This window comes from Carettochelys insculpta, chromosome 3, assembly GCF_033958435.1.
Source record: "Carettochelys insculpta isolate YL-2023 chromosome 3, ASM3395843v1, whole genome shotgun sequence".
In the NCBI taxonomy this organism is placed as follows: domain Eukaryota; kingdom Metazoa; phylum Chordata; order Testudines; family Carettochelyidae; genus Carettochelys; species Carettochelys insculpta.
The window spans coordinates 190,357,088-190,373,393 of NC_134139.1; the positions used below are offsets into that span (position 1 = coordinate 190,357,088).

The following is a 16,306-nucleotide window of genomic DNA, read 5'->3' on the forward strand; positions in this document are numbered from 1 at the left end:
ATTTTACATTTTCAAGACAAAATAAAATACTATATATATTAGTAAGCTCTCAAAATTGCATATTATTTTGTTCAAAAAGCAAGCACTTTTAATCAAGTAAATATAGAACATTTCTAGAATACTGAATATTACTGTGATTTCTGGACTAAATTTATGAGAACAGCCTTTTATATTAACTTTTATTGTGATATTACACATAAATCTGTAAGATGAAATAGATCATCACATCATTATTTAAACTTGAAACAAACAATATGTAGGTCAAACATCTCATCAAAATCACAGTGTTCATGACACATCTCTCTGTGTCTGTTTTTTTTTTTGTGTTTCATACAGAGATTATTAAAAAAAATCTAAAGGTGCTAAGCAGCCAGTTTCCATTGGAATATAGATTTAGCTGCCTAGCTCCCTTTGAAAAATCCCAGTTTCATGATCTAATACATGAGGGGAGTGTCTAGAGCACCCATTGACTTCTCAATAGGAGTCTGAGTGAATTCATTATGGGTTTGTGGCCCCTTGCTACTTTCAAGATCAGCTCCTTTGTGATTTCCTCAGGGCATGATCTGTTTTTTCATATGGATATGTCTTTGTACATATACATATAGTCACACACACACACTGTGGTGCTATAGAAATAACAGCATTGATAGCAATACAACTGCACTTGCATATTTGCATGTAAATCAGTTTGTGCACACAACTGAATGTGATCTATCTACATGAATTGAATGCACAAATAATTGCAAATATAAATACAGGCCCTGACTCTGCAAGTATTTAGGACTTCTATTGAGCTTAATGGGACTATTTATCTGCTTAAGTATTTTCAGGATCAGGACTTCAGAAGCTGGATCAGGTCCCCTTGGAAAATTTGTGTCTGAAACTTCTATTAACCTTTCTGGATTTCTTTTTACAACCCCATTAAATTAACTTCAAATTACATATTTTTTTAAAAAAGAAAAGGTTTGCATTTACAAAATTACTTTTTATAGAAGCAGTTTGAAAAGATGCTTTTCTTTTATAAATAAAACACAGATATTTTAAAAGTAGATTTTAAAGTGTAACTCTATTGAACAAAATTCTTACCTTGCACACTATATGAAAGGAGGTCGAAAACAGAATCAGCTTTCATCAGATAGCTAGTTCTCATGCTGGAAACATTCTTTGTGGTGTTTGCCACTGTATAAGATGCAGACCAGTTGTAATAATTGCTGTATACATTTGTGGAGACGTCTAAAGTTCCCAGCAAAGGCACACGAAATTGGTAGGAGTCTGGAACAGTAAAGAGGGGAAGCTGGAACTCCTGAGATGGCACATTTATTCCAATTGATTCCATTACCAACTGAGGCGTTTTTATGGTCTTTGGCAGCCTTATATCATGAGATGATCTTCCGCCAAATGGCAATGGGATGTTAATTACAGCACTGTCCTTATTCCAAATATATTTGATCCGGCCAACACTGTAACACAAAAATTACCAGTGCTATCATTATATAAAACACACAAAATAGTAATTATTAGTAATAATGATAATGAAGTCATTCATAGATACATTAATTTTAAGGGCAGATTATGATCACCAAGTCAGACCTCAGACTCTTCAAAAACCTGCACTAATTAAACCTCTTATGCAGGTGGGTATATAAATGTTGTTATCCCTATTTTCTAGACAGGAAGATTGAAAGATTAAGTGGGCCAATAACACACAAAATGTCACTGGCACATCCTAGATCTTTTTGCCCAAAGATCAATTGTCTAGACCATGCTGGTTGTTTCTCTAATGATTTTTTCCAAGGGAATTAAACATGAGACTTATATTTATGAAAATTTTGCTCCTAGTTTTCTATTCTAGTTAATACTTTGCACCTGCCATTTGAAGATCTAAATCTGCTTTATGAACATTAATGAACAGAACTGTTGGTATGGGAATGGGTGACACAGATGGAGTGATGAAGGTATATGCATTTATGACCAGGCCCAAACCAGGGAATTTGTGGGACCAGGGGAGGTTAGTGCCAGCTCCTCTGCTGCCATTGGATGCAGGTCTCCATTCAGGTGGCAGCAGAAGGCCGGTATTGACAGACTGGGGACTGGGGCAGGGGCACTCAGACGAAGAGGTAGGATAGCTTTGGAGCACTGTCATCAAAAGCCAGGAGCACAGCCGTGAAGAACAAGTATCAGAGAGGTTGCCGTGTTAGTCTGTATCTTCGAGAACAGGAAGAAGTCCTGTGGCATCTTATAGCCTAACAGATATTTTGGAGCATAAGCTTTTGTGGGCAAAGACCCGCTTTGTCAGATACATCTGATGAAGTGGGTCTTTGAAAGCTTATGCTCCAAAATATCTGTTAGTCTATAGGGTGCCACAGGACTTCTTGTTCTAGCCCTGAAAGAGTGTACTAATGCCTGTGGCTGCCAGGCTACATTCCTGACCCAGAGCTGTGGGTATGGTCCTAAACAGCAGAGAGATGCCACAGCTGTGGGTGTAATACAAACTGCAAAACAAATGGATTACCTAGACAGAGTGTGTGCAACTGAGTGGAAGTTACTGTCAGAACCCCCCTTTGCTGAGAGCAAGATCTCATGCAGCTATACTAATGAGCCACGGGAATGTGCTACTGAGCGGCTATTTGCAATTATGAGACTGCTCATTAGCATGGAGCTGCCAGGAGAGAGTCTCCGTATAGACCCAGCCTACTATAATCATCAGCATAGCTAGTAAGACCATAGTTCCCCATCCATACTCGGCCCATGAACAGACTGAAAGCAATGAAGATGCTTGTGCCTAACAAGAGTTTTGTGATATGACAGCAAGGGAAAACAGAAAAGAAAATAATTCATTTTCCATAAAGGATGTGAAGTGCATGATACACTGATAGGTGATGAGCCAGATCCTCAGCTGGTCTAAATTGGTTTCAGTGGAGCTATGGCAAATAGCATTAGCTGAGGATCAGCTCCAACATATTTATTATGTATGCCTTTTAGTAAACAATTACATACCTCTGCTCTTACAATTCTTTGTTATGACCTTTATGTGCTATGTTTAAAACAAGGTCAAACTATATTTTAAATAAGAAATTCATGAGCAAGTTTTCAGTTTCAGTCCCCTGTGGTGGCTTCTCATTTCCTCATTTACCTTTTCAGGAAGAGTTCCTCTGGAATGGTAATAACAGGCAGCCCCATTGTCTGAATGTTCAGTTCCTGCAGTCCATTTATTTTGTCTTGTAAAGTCTGGGCATAAGGAACATCCTTGGATGCCTTCTGCAGCCACGTACGGGTTGCCTGCAATAACACATTAGATGTGTTTTACAGAGTATCTTTATGTCATCGGGACTACTCAGACGCTTACAGTTAAGTACATGATCGAGTGCTACTTTGGGGAGGGAGGGGATGGATCTGATAATGCAACTCCTAACCCCACTAGTGAGTGTTCACAGAAAGTAGTTCCAGTAAAATGTGTGGAACTGTTCACATAAGTGCTCTGCAGGGTTGTATGATCAAACTAATATTTTTAGAATAACTATTCACACTTACCACGATGAATTGTGAGACAATGTGCCGCAATGTCATATCTGTATTAGCTACTTTCCGGTCCAGCAGCTCATTGGCACGCTTCTGGAAAGCTTTTGGGTATTCAGCCAAGTCAACAGGGAAGATATCAGACATCTTTTTCACTGCAGTTCTGGTGCCTGAATTCCACTCTAGTTCAATCTTCTCATTATCTGAAATCATCAGTTCAAATGGGAGGGAAAAGGATAAAAATCAGGAAAATCATGTTACTTTTGTATGGCTCACTGGGTATGGAGAGGTATTGGATAACCAATGTAACAGGACATATATATATGGGCTTTCACATGTGGGTGAAGTATCTAAATCAGGCTAAATGACCATACCATATATGAAAAGGACTGTCTCTGAAATTGAGTTCCCGTAAGCTGTTGCAGAAGACTCCATCTGAAGAGAAACCCTATTCAGTGAACGATGAAGCACTGTTTCAGTTCTAAGTTCAGTCTGTAGGCGAGGGATAGAAATTACACCTCCCAGCATTGCATCTTTCTTCCCATCATATCTGTGAAAGCAAAATAGTGGAAAATGTGAACTTCCCTCTTTAGCTGCACCATGGCTGATACTTCCTCAGGGATAGTATTTACACCTGGAAAAAAGGGATTCTGGGAGCTCCAAAAATGGGTTTATTTGGACCTAGGAGCTTGATCCTTGAGCTGATGAGTATTCTGAAATCCCATTCATTTCCCTGGGACTTCAGTGACAAAAGAAAAGTATTATAATATTACTGTGGAATTCTGTCTGTCCAGATATATATGAGTTGGGGGCAAAGGGAGCTGGTGCCCCAGGGCCCCTTTGAAATGCCACGGCGGCACTATGCCTCCTCTCCACGTTCACCTCTGAGGGAACATAGTGTTGGGGGGAGAGCAGAACTCCCTGCCTACCCCTTCTGCCTTTGGCTCCTCCTCTTTTGTGAGCAGGGAGCAGGGCCCCCTCCCACCTTGTCCCTGGCCCAGGATGGCTGTTGACCCTGCTGCTATAAGAACATACTCCTGAAAAACCTACTGATAATAAAACATTCAGACACCTAGTTACACAAACTTTGGAAAGTCTGAAGAGCATTATAGGATTACCTTATGCGACCCGTAAGAGTAACTTCAGGAATCTTCTTGTTATTGATGTCTAAGATAAAAGTATATGCCTTCATTTCCAGAGTGGATTCATCATTGACTCTGAAGTTAGTACCAATGTCAATATCAAAATTTGGAATTTGTAAATCACTGGTCAAAGTCTTCTTGTCTCTATTGTAAGTGAAGGTCAGTGTGGCCTCACACTGTTTTACACCTGAAAAAATCCAACATTAAAATATGTCTTTTTAGGCTTTTATAATAGGAAGGATGAAAAACATGAACATCTGAAAATAGCATGATCTCCAATATCTGAAGCAGAGAGTGAAAAGCATAATTTGAGTTCTTAAATTGAAAATTGCTCTTCTTGTTCTTTCAAATTTCTAGGGATTTCATCCACCCTGCCAGAGAGGTAATTATTTCTCTGCTCCCTTGCTCTCTTTTTCTTGCCATACAGTTTGATATTGGTGCAATGCTTTTTTTCTGAAACAGATTTTCTGTGTTTCTGTGCATTGTTGATTAACCATTTATTTTAGTATTATACCTAGCAACTTGTCTTTTCTCTCGCTTACCTGGCTCTTTGAAATTGCCTTTCTTTATTGCTTTCATGTATCAGTGTAATTTTATTATTTAACACCCAAAACATTTTGAGATACAAAATATAGCCTTCAAACAATTATGTCTGGTACTATTATATATGTAAAACTGAGCACAGGTGTCTGCAGGTTTGAGTACTGTATGTTGTAAATAGCAATGCTAATTTTTATATCTAATTTTTCTTCACACCAATGTCATAATTCAAATCCGCTTTGTTCTTTAGATTCCTACCTTTTGCCTCAGTGGTAAATATCAAAGTGTCTACCAGATCATTTTCCTTTCTCTGGAGTTCATAGTTAGCATGTGCAGAGTACTCCTGTACTTCCCCTGTAGGCTGTATTTCAACTTCAATCCTAGAGAATTCAGAATGGGAAAAAGGTCACCTATATGTGGTAAACCCGGTGGTAGACCCTTACCTGGAAGCTTCCGGAGCCTTCTAGAAGGACAGGATACTGGGTCTATTTGGAGACCAGGGAGTGGGTGGGCACAGCCCGCCCACGACTAAAAGGCCCCTCTTAATAGAAGAGGGATCCCATTAAAAAAAAAACCCATGGCCCCAACAGAGTGCGGGGGACAACTGAAGAAAAAACAGGGACGGGAGTGGAGGTCAAAGGTTTCAAACGAGGGAACCAGAAGGGGACACCGAGCAGAGAACCCTGGACAGCGCCCACTGCCCCTCAAAGGTGTTGAGAGAGCCAGTGGACGCTGCCCAATGGAACTCTGCCCGGATTTGTGAGTGGAGAGCGGAGTGAAAATAGGCCCTACAGTCGCAGGCTTCCCCCGCTGCCAGCCTCCTCTCCCGAGTGTTATAAATGGCTACCTTGGCCATAGCCAGGAGGAGGCTGATGAGGAGGTCCCGCGACTTAGTGGGGCCACGGATGGGGTGTGCTAGAATGAGGAGGTGCGGGGAGAAGTGCAGCCAGAACCTCAGCAGGAGGTTCTGGAGGAGCCAGAAGAGGGGCTGCAACCTGACGCACTCGATGTAGATGTGTGCCAGGGTCTCCCTCGTGCCACAAAACAAACAAACAGGTATCCGGGTGGGGGGTGAACCACACCAGGTACATGCCCGTGCTCACCGCCCGATGCAGGATTCTCCAGCTGATGTCCCCGGCAGGCCGCGGGACCAGGGAAGAATAAAGGCTGGCCCACCGGGGCTCCCCACCCTCTGAAGATGGTAGAAGGTCCTGCCACTTGTGGTCTGGGCGGGACATGAGGGTGGGATAGTGGAGTGTGTGAAGCACAAGCGTGTACCGATGATGTCTGGGCACGGTTCGAAAGGGGACTGGCTGCAAGGTGTGCAGCCAGCTGGGATGATGCAGGGGAGGGGGGTGGGAAGGCTCACAGAGCCGGGGGCCCATGGAGGGATCCGGAGGGCCAGGAGTGAGAGGAGGGTGGGGTGCACCCTCTCGCAAGACCCGGCACAGGTAGACATGAGCAGTGGGTGGCAAGGCGGCCTTCACCTCCTTGAGTACACGCCGGGGAGAAAGTGGGGTGGAGAGCCCCATGTGCCGGACGAGCGCCAGGGCCTCCATCCAGTCTCCCCGGCCATAGTCTGGGAGGTCTCCGACCCTGGTGATTCCATCAAGGACCAGCCTCCGGCACACTGTGGGGGACTCTGCTGCCTGCACACGGTGGTACGGGTTGTGTAGCAGCGGCTCCGCGAGGAGGTCTTCCCCCACGGCGGCCCCTAAAGACCTGGAGACTGAGAGCAGCCACCAGGTGCGGAGGAGGTCCTGGTGGAATGCGGGCAGCTCCAAGAGGTCTCACGGATGGCCTCTCAAAGGTAAATAAAGGAGTTGCTGGTCGTATCGGAGCCCTCAGAAGCGACGGAGGAAAGTGTGTGCCAGCATGCTTCACACCGGACTATCTGCACTATTGCTGTTAAGGAGTCCCTGCAGGGCCAGGAGGCGGAAGACATGGACCTGAGTGCATAGGCAGGTCAGGCCCTGCCCTCCCTCCTCCGGGGGGGAGATGAAGAACCCCTGCAGGGACCCAGTGCAGTCCTGGCCAAAAGAACTCCAGAACTACCTTCTGGAAGGCGCCCAGGAAACCCGGGGGTGGGACAAAGGTGTTGAGACAGTGCCAGAGCATGGACAGGATGAGTTGGTTAAGCACCAGTGCCCTCCCCCGTAGGGAGAGGCACTGGAGCAGCCCCGCCCACCTCCACAACTGCTGAGCCACCCTGCCCTCTAAACCCTGCCAGTTTTCTGGCAGAGAGGGATGCGTGGCAGATAGAAAGACGCCTAGATAGGATAGCGGACCCACACTCCACCGAATGGCCTGAAGTGCGGGTGGGAGGTGGCCCGCCTGCCACCCAGCCCCAACCACCAGGCCAGAACTCTTGACCCAATGGACCCGGGCGGAGGAGGCTGCCGAGTAGATGGCTTGGCAGGCCTCCAACCTCACCAGGTCTCCCGGGTCCTGGACCACGAGGAGTACGTCATCGGCGTACGCCGACAGGACCAGTCGCAGCTCCGGCTCATGGAGCACCAACCCAGTCAACCTTCGCTGAAGGAGACAGAGGAAGGGCTCAATGGCCAGAGCGTAGAGCTGGCCTGACAGCAGGCAGCCTTGACGCACCCCTCGCCCAAAGCTGACCGGGGCGGTCAGGGTCCAGTCCAGCTTGACTAGACACTCTGAGGCAGCGTACAGCACCTGGAGAAACCCGATGAAACGAGGTCCGAAGCCGAAGGCCCGCAGAGTGCCCAGGAGATACCCGTGGTCCACCCTGTCGAACGCCTTCTCCTGGTCCAAGGACAGGAGGGCGAACAACAGACCAGCCCTACACCCAAGCTCCAAGAGATCCCGGACCAGATAGAGGTTATTGAAGATGGTACGGCCCGGGACAGTGTAGGTCTGGTTGGGGTGGACCACGTCCTGCAGCACGGACCCCAAGTGACGGGAGATGGTTTTGGCGATTATCTTGTAGTCCGTGCCAAGGAGCGAGATGGGACGCCAGTTCCGGAGGTTGCGGGAGTCCCCCTTTTTGGGCAGCAGGGTGAGGATGGCCTGCCTGCACGACAGGGGGAGGACCCCGCTTTGCAAGGACTCGGCCCAGATGCTGAGCAGGTCTGGACCGAGGATGTCCCAAAACATGTGGTAGAACTCCACGGTCAGCCTGTCCATGCCCAGGGACTTGTTGGTGAGCATGAGACGGAGGACTTCCGAGAGCTCAGCCAGAGTGAGAGGAAGCTCTAGCCGGTCTCAGTCGCCTGTGCTGACCGAAGGGAGTTGGTCCCAAAGCACTCTGCAGGTGTCGGCGTCGGTCGGATCCAGGGAGAAAAGGGTGGCATAGAAGGCACGAGCCCTCTCGTGCATCTCCGCCGGATCCGTAAGAGGGGTGACATCCTCTGCAAGGAGGCAGAGGATATGTGTCTTGGCACCCCTCTTTTTCTCCAGGGCATAGAAGAAGCAGGAGCCGCAGTCCATCTCCCAAAGGAGCTGGATCCGCGACCTCACAAAGGCCCCCTGTGACTGAAGGGCGTCGAGGGCCCTGAGCTCGTCCTGCTTCTCCCAGTACGTGCTGCAGAGGGATGGATCTCCAAGGGCTGGTGGCCAGGCGCCTCTCCGGCTCAAGAACCTCCCACTCCAGCTGCCCTATCAACGCATCCCACCGCCGGCTGGCCCCCCGGGTATAGTCACGGCAGAAGAGCCGTGTGCGCACCTTTCCCAGATCCCACCACCGCCGCGCCAAGGGAAAGGCACACTGTTGCTCGTGCCAGGCCAGCTAGAACTCCTGGAAGGACTCCATGAAGCCCACATCCTCCAGTAGCTTGTTATTAAAATGCCAGTAGGCTGACTCCCGCTTCTCCGGCGAGAGGGAAGCCTTCACGGCCACGAAGTGGTGGTCCGAGAAGGGGGCTGACCGCACGCTGGAGGAGTGGGCCTGCAAGAGATGGTGGCGAGAGATGTAGATGCGGTCCAACTGGGAGTGCATGGATTTGTGGCCCACCACCCAGACGTAGGTAAAGATGGTGTCCTCATCTGGGTGGTGGCTGCGCCAGACGTCCACCAGGGAGCGATGATTGATAAGCTCCCTGAGGACGTCCGCAGCGGCCAGGGACTGCTTCGTCCCCGTACAGTCCCATTCATCGAGGGTGCAGTTGAAATCCCCGCCGAGGACCAGGCACTAGCGAGGATCGATGGAGTCAAGGAAGGCTGCTGCCTGCCGGAAGAAGGATGTTCTCTCTGGGCCGGATGTTAGGGCATAGACGTTGACGAGGTGGAGGGGCAGCCCCTCCACCCATACCTGGAGATACAGCAGGCAGCCTGGCACAACCTCGACACTCCCCAGCACCTTGGGCTGCAGGTCTGGGGAGAGCAGGGTTGCCACCCCGGCCCGATGGGCTGAGAGGTGACTAATGTGGACCCCATCTCCCCACTCCAGCCGCCAGCTGGCTTCGGCGGCTGGAGTAGTGTGGGTCTCCTGGAGAAAGGTGACTGAGTACCACCCCCTCAGAGGAAGGAGAGCACCCGGCACCTGCGGAGACCCAACCCTCAGCCCCTCGTGTTCAAGGTGGCAAAGATGATCAGTGGCATTTAGAGGGCTGGGGAGGATCCTCGCCGGAGGGAACGCCAGCGGTCCCTGTGGGGCTACGCAGCAAGCCATGGCCGACGCCATAGGTGATTAGGGCATCACAGAAGCCACAGGCCCATTGGTAGGTTGTGGCGTCCCTCCTCCCAGTCCCTTTGCCCTCCTTCAGAAGGGCCCTCACGGACTCAAGGATGAGATGGAAGTCACCCCAGCGCTGGAGGGCGAGAGCTACTTTGTTCTTGAAGCCGCGAATGTCCTCCAAGAACTTGCACATCTCGTCCACCAGCGCATGGGGTGCTGAGACCTTGGGGTCCTGAGTGCCCCTCGGCCTCATATCCTTTTGGGCTCCACGGCTGGCAGGGAAGGTCATGCAGTGGCTGGGGCTTGGTTTTGGGAGGACTAAGGGTGGCGGAGGGACAGCAACCCCAGAGGTGCTGGGAGAGGGCGAGACAAAGGGGCCCTCCCGAGGGACTGCGGCATCGGGGGCAGTTATGAGCAGATGAGGGTCGAGGGGAGGTGCAGGAAGAATGGGGATGGGGGCAAAGGTGATGAATGTATTGGGGGGAGGGTGAGTGTCGTGGAGAGAAGGGGAAGGCGGACGGAGGGGGGTGGGGGAGAGAGAGGAGGAGGAAGGGGCAGAGCAGGAGGAGGAGGGTCTGGAGGGGGTTTGGGCACAATTTCTGGGACGGGACTTTGACTGGAAGAGGGGGTGGAAGTGGGGGTATGAGTAAGATGGGTGTGGGTAGGGGGGGGCTTTTCCAGGCGGCAAGAGGGGAGTGGGAGGATAAGGGTGAGGTGCCATTGCGTCTAACAGCAGGCACCAGTGAGGTGGAGGGGTCAGTGTTGGGGTTTTTGATACCGGGGGGGCAGGGTACGAGGAGAACACAAATCCCTCCGGGATATCCGGGGGCAGGACAGCTACAGCTGGGAGGTGATCCTCAGCTGGGGGGGCGGTTGCACCCTGTGACGTCCCAGAACAAGGGAGGATAATGGTTGGGGGATTGCTGGCAGGTGAGGAGAGAGAAGGTGAGGGGGGCGGCTGGGTGTGGGTGGCTGGCCCACAGGCCTCTAGCAGCAGATCCCCTATGTCCAGAGCAGCTGGTGTAAGGCCTAGGGCCTCTACCTCCTGCGAGAAGAGGGTGAAGCCAAGGCTCATCTCCTTCGGGCACCCTGGGACAGTGGTCTAGGCAGCGGCCGGAGGGGAGTTGGAGGAGGGCATGGGCTCAGGACAAGCCCTCTCTGCCCCTTTGGGCTTGGGCTCCGGGACAGGAGGAGCGATATTCTCCATTGCCGCCACGGCAGCCTCAGTCACCCCCGGCAGATGGTCAGGAGCCAGGGGTTCAGCAGATGGATCAGGGCTGGTGGCTCTCTTTAATGCCTCATGTGGCACATCCACCCCGTTCTCCGACAGGGTGAAGTGCCGGGCACGTGCACTTCTTTTCTTGTGCTTCCCCCTTACCAATACCCAGTCCTCCAGAGAGGTGGGCTCAGTGGTAGAGGAGGAAGAACCAGGGGACGGAGGCAATGAGGAGGGAGGGAAGGAGAAAGAGGACGGGACAGAGAGGGAACGGGACGGCCCACCCTGCGGTGGGCCCTGTTTGGGTCCTGCCGCCAGCCCTGCCTCCCTCTCCTCCACAGACCTGGCTTGAATGTCCGCTCGGGCACCGGTGCCTGCTTCTTCTTGCCCCTCACCATGTGCCTGGGCATCCTCCGACACCCGGGCGGCGATGGTTCCATCTGGGGCGGGAAGAGGAGGGGCGGTCCCAGGGCTTGTCGCGGTCGGGGTGTTGCCAGTCGTGTGGCTGGCATCCCCCGGGTCGGAGGCAGTCCCGGGCTCTTCTCTTTCTTGCCAGGCCAGGGGGCAATCCCTCCGGACATGCCCCGCCGCCCGACACACAAAGCACCGGGCCTCCCCCAAGGTGTAAAAGACCCGGTACTGGGCCCTTTGATGAGGCACCAGTATAGTGCCCTCCTGGGCCACTCTGTGCTGCCGCCGGCGGCAGTTGGATTTGCTCCTGCCGGCGGAAGGACAGCACGTGCCGTAGGGCGGGGTCTTTGCAGCCAAGAGGGAGGGGACTCAGGACCGACAAGGGTTGGCCCAGGGAGGTGAGGAAAGGCAGAAGAGCGGAATTGGGAAGGAAGGGAGGGACAGAGGAGAAAACCACCTGCACGCCCAGGTCCTCAAGCAGCTCCAGGGGCACATAGATGGCCTCGACTGCCAAGCCCCTCTCCACTGCCTCCTGCGCTGTGGCCTCTGACGCCAGGAAGAAGATGATCTTCCCGAACATTGGAGAGGCCACCACCTTGGCCGCAGGCCCCACCACCCGCGCCAACGCCCGCACATAGGTCTCCATGTGGGGTGAGGCTGACACCATGAGGCAGCGGACTCCATGCCTCCTGGTGAGGGCAGGGAAGGGGCCGCGACCGTCGGGGATGGTATTCCGAGCAGAGGCGGAAGGAGCAGGGTGCAAGGTGGCCGCTGCCACCCGGGCGTACAACCTGGGGGCCGGGGGATCCAAGCCCTCAGGATCAGTGGTGGGAGCAGGGGGGAGGGAAAGAGGGGCTGCAGCATGTGCATCAGCAGCTGGGGTGGAGGGCCCAGCCATGGGAGGTTTGGCCTGCCGGGCAGCACTCTTGCCCTTTTTGATCCCCTGGCCCTTCCTGCCCTTTTGGGGGGCTGGATTGGGGCGGGGTCACCGGAGGAGGATGCCGCGGCGGGGGCAGCAGGAGCCCCACAGCCCATGCCCTCAACCATCACAGAGTTCCCGGCAGCCCTGGATGAGTTGGCTGCTGCTGCAGAGGTGGAAGGAGTGACAGTGGAGGGGGGCATCTATGGACAACCCCCCAGTAGGTGGGGAGGCCATTTTATAAGGTATAAGCGTTCGTGAAAAATTGGGAGTGGGTCCTTTAACTAGCGGGGGAGGGGAGAGGGGAAAAAGAAAGAGAAAATGAAAATGGCTGCCCCTCCCCTACCAGCCAGGCTGAGGACCTGGACAGGCGGGATGGGGGAGGAGGGTAAAATTAAAAAAACAAAGGAAAGGGAACACAAAAAGGCCACAACTCCCAACACAAGATGATAAGATGGCTCCTGTTTCTGCACTGGGATGTGGGGGGAATTCAAGATGTGTGTGTGGGGAGGTGAGTGCAAGGAAGGGGAAGGGGCTCAGGCACCTAACAAAAGAAGGGGGGGTTCGCGGGCACAAAGGGGAGGGAGAAGAAAGGGGGTGTCAGAGCCAACCAGAAAGGGGGGGGGGCAGGGGGTATAAAGGGAGGGATGTGCCCACGGGTGCCTGAGGGGTGGGCCCACAGCAGCTGCTGCAGAGCCTCACAGAAACAGAGGAAGGAGCAGATGGTGAGGGTGGGGCCCAGATGGAGAGGGCCCCAGCGGCAGCTGGGTGTGGGTGGGGCGGCAAAGGAGGCAGTGGCTGCAGGGGTGGGGCAGGGACCACACCCTAACACCCCACCCCCAACTACGCAGCCACCCCTGTGGAGCCCTGGTGGAGAGGGACCCCACCTAAACTCACCCCCCCACAGCAAGCTGTGGAGGGAAGGCCCGGCCACCACCCAAGAAAGCCCCTTACCTCCTCCGAAGCAGCGAGGATGCAGCAGCCAGTAGATGGAAAGAGTGGGCCCAAAGGGAGGGCCAGAAAATTCCCCCTCCAGAAGATGGAAAAAAAGGGGGGGGAAGGGTACCCCCTTCCCTGCCAAGAGGCAGGGCAGCAAGAGTCCCCCCACACACCACCCACCCAGCAGCTCCAGAGGAAACTAGCCAGGAAGGGTGGAGAGGGGGGAGGAAAGAAGCAACCTGCCCAAGGCAGGGAAAGGGAAGCTGGCCCAAGAAAGGGGCCAAAAGACAGTCCCAGATGGGGTTGAAGCAGCCAAAGGCTGCCTGTCCCCCAGTACTCACCTCCCAACTGCAGGGATCCCCACAGCCTGGAGGACAGAGCGTTTCTATTCCCTGTCTAGGCCCAGACCTTCATTGGTCAGATAGGCCCTGTGCTCCCTATAAAAGTCTCCCCATCTGGTAGCAGGGGGGAAGGTTTAGGGAGGTGCACCAGAGGAGCAGGAGCAGAAGCAGAGTGAAAAGGTACCATGGGAAGTGGTGGGTGACTCCCCCCACCCTTCCCCCGAGGGATCACTTTACTGGAGTGGGTGCGGGCCTGCAAGTGGACTGGTATTATTCTCCCTGTACTGCTCCTGCCTATGATGAGGATGGCTCGCTAAGCGGAGACCCCTGCCTTTGGAAGGGCCTGGGCAAAAGGGGGGCCTCCGTGAGTCTCTGAGGCAGCACAGATCTGCCAGGAAGGGCAGGGACCCACAGAGGCTGACAAGGGACTTTGTCACATATGTTAATAATTAACAAATCCAGTTAATACAGCAAAAGGAAAAGATCACATCAGTTCCAAAAAAACCTTGTTTCTGAGTTGATCCACCCTATCTGTTATTAAAGCACATGACAAAAACAATATATACACTGTAGACATAATACAAATGGTTGACTTTGGGAGACAGAAAAAAAAATAGATGCAGGGAAGGGTATGACTGACCTGGTTTCTCCAGTCAGTGGGTAGCGTGGTGCGGCATCTGTGTAGCTGGCATTAGAGTAAGCTACTTTAGTGCAGTAATTTAGACCAACAAAGAAAGGTTTGCAAGATGTCCATGATTCTCTGCTCTCAATCAGAGGTGGAATCAGTTCAGTTTTGGTTGGAGAGACCAAATGTAATGTATTACTGAGAAAGAAAAATAAGTGTAATGATACTCCAGATGTGAGAAAATGATAAAATTATTGAATTATTGTAATAACCCATGTGCATGCAAATCCTTTAATCTTAAAATCTCAATGTAATTATGATTGTTATTACCACATCACATCGATACGTATTTTTATTGCCAACATTGTACAAAAGGGGAAATTGAGGCATAAAAAAGTCATGTGTCTTGCCAGCTATTATGAAAGTTAGTACATATTGAACCTCTCTTGTCTGGAACTCTCTTATCTGGCAACATCTGTAATCTGGCATGATTTTCGTTAGCTGGATGCCCACTTATCATGGGTGTGGCCAAGTTTCACATACTCTTATAAAATTTTCTTAGAGACACCAGTCCTGGATCTCAGTGTTCTGTGCTGTTATTTAGCTGTAACTTACTCCTAAATGTCTTCTAAGAGCCCAGTAAGTAGTGAAAGTGTTGTTAATGCTGCTAGATAATGTTGACTTCCCATGGTTTGGAAAATCCTCTCATCGAGCACCAGTCAGGTCTGAGCATGCCAGATTAAAGAGGTTCAACCTGCTACAAATTCAGGAACCTCTCAGTCCTGACCCCCATGTCCTAGTCTGCTCTGATAACTACATTACATTGAGAAGGAAGTTATTCTAAGTTATCAGGGGCACGCATATTTCCAGAATAGCAAACAACACCCCCTGGAAAAAAAGCAAAAGAAAAACGAAAGAAGCTAACCTACATCAAAATAAATTCCAATAAAATATTTATCATTTGAAACCAAAAGCAAGAGGAGAGGGAGGATGCAGTATTGAAAGAGAAAATATTCTCATCCAAATCCAAATACCTGATACTGAAGAGCTTCGTAGGGGTCTTTGGAGCAGGAATGCTGATTTTTAACTGCCCAGCTCTCAAACCAACCTGGGCTTCAATTCCAGACTCATGGTATATTTTGGAAATCATCTCCACACCACTTCTAGCAAATGCAGGGATGTTTACTCCCACATGAGTAATAAACTCAACAGCCATTGAGGGCTTAAGGATCAGGTCTGCTTGCATCTGTGGGACAAAGACAAAGTTATATATTCCATTCCCTAAAAAACATTTAGTTTTTGTTATTCAGTAAAGTTTAATCTCTAGTATAAACATGGAGGAATCTAAAAGAAAAAGAAGTGATATTTGTGGGACTCAAATATGGGAGGGCATAGCTCAGGAACAGTGAACTTAGTTTGTAATGGAAGCTGTTCCCACCGTAGAAAGACTTTGAATAAAAAATGGCCCTTTGGAGTGATTCGTGCAATGTAAATCCAGTCAGGAAAGAGAGACTTTTTTCACAGTGAAGATTATATTAAGATGCAGTGAGCAAAAGATTTGACAAATAGGAATGGGCCCAAAGACCTCTCTATATTTTCCCAATGTATTAGAGTGCTCAGGCCCGAGGTTTTAATTTGTTTGATTGCTAAAATACAGACCAGATGCAAAATTTGGATGTAGATTCAATAATTAATAATCCCACATTTCAGATGTATTTGGGTTAGAAATTTTGTTTCAAACCCATTTCTTGCAACTCACAATCTCAGAGAAGCATGTTAACTTGTATGAATAATCTTAGATAGTTATCTAAAAACAGATTTATTTTAATGTTTGTTTTATTCAAATTGCTAGTTTAATATCGCCTACATACAAAGACAACTCTGGAAGCTTTGTAACTACTAACTAATTTTGTTTCTGGAATATTCCATATTGGCTTTGGCAACCTGCTGATATCTCTGGTTTAGTCCCAAAGGAGATGTTATATTTGTTAGATGAATATAGTATCGTGACAGGA

General features: G+C 50.4%; 1 protein-coding gene across 1 annotated transcript in view; it reads right to left on the reverse strand.

Annotated features, from left to right (window-relative positions):
• APOB (apolipoprotein B) overlaps nt 1-16,306 on the reverse strand; it is a 56,981-nt gene that overhangs the window by 17,521 nt on the left and 23,154 nt on the right. The window contains exons 18-25 of the mRNA XM_074991328.1: nt 15,326-15,537; nt 14,307-14,489; nt 5,457-5,578; nt 4,635-4,845; nt 3,891-4,066; nt 3,532-3,719; nt 3,134-3,279; nt 1,087-1,460 (exon numbers count right to left, since the gene is read on the reverse strand). Of these exons, the coding sequence (XP_074847429.1) occupies nt 1,087-1,460; nt 3,134-3,279; nt 3,532-3,719; nt 3,891-4,066; nt 4,635-4,845; nt 5,457-5,578; nt 14,307-14,489; nt 15,326-15,537 (1,612 nt within the window). The remainder of the gene's footprint in view (nt 1-1,086; nt 1,461-3,133; nt 3,280-3,531; nt 3,720-3,890; nt 4,067-4,634; nt 4,846-5,456; nt 5,579-14,306; nt 14,490-15,325; nt 15,538-16,306) is intronic.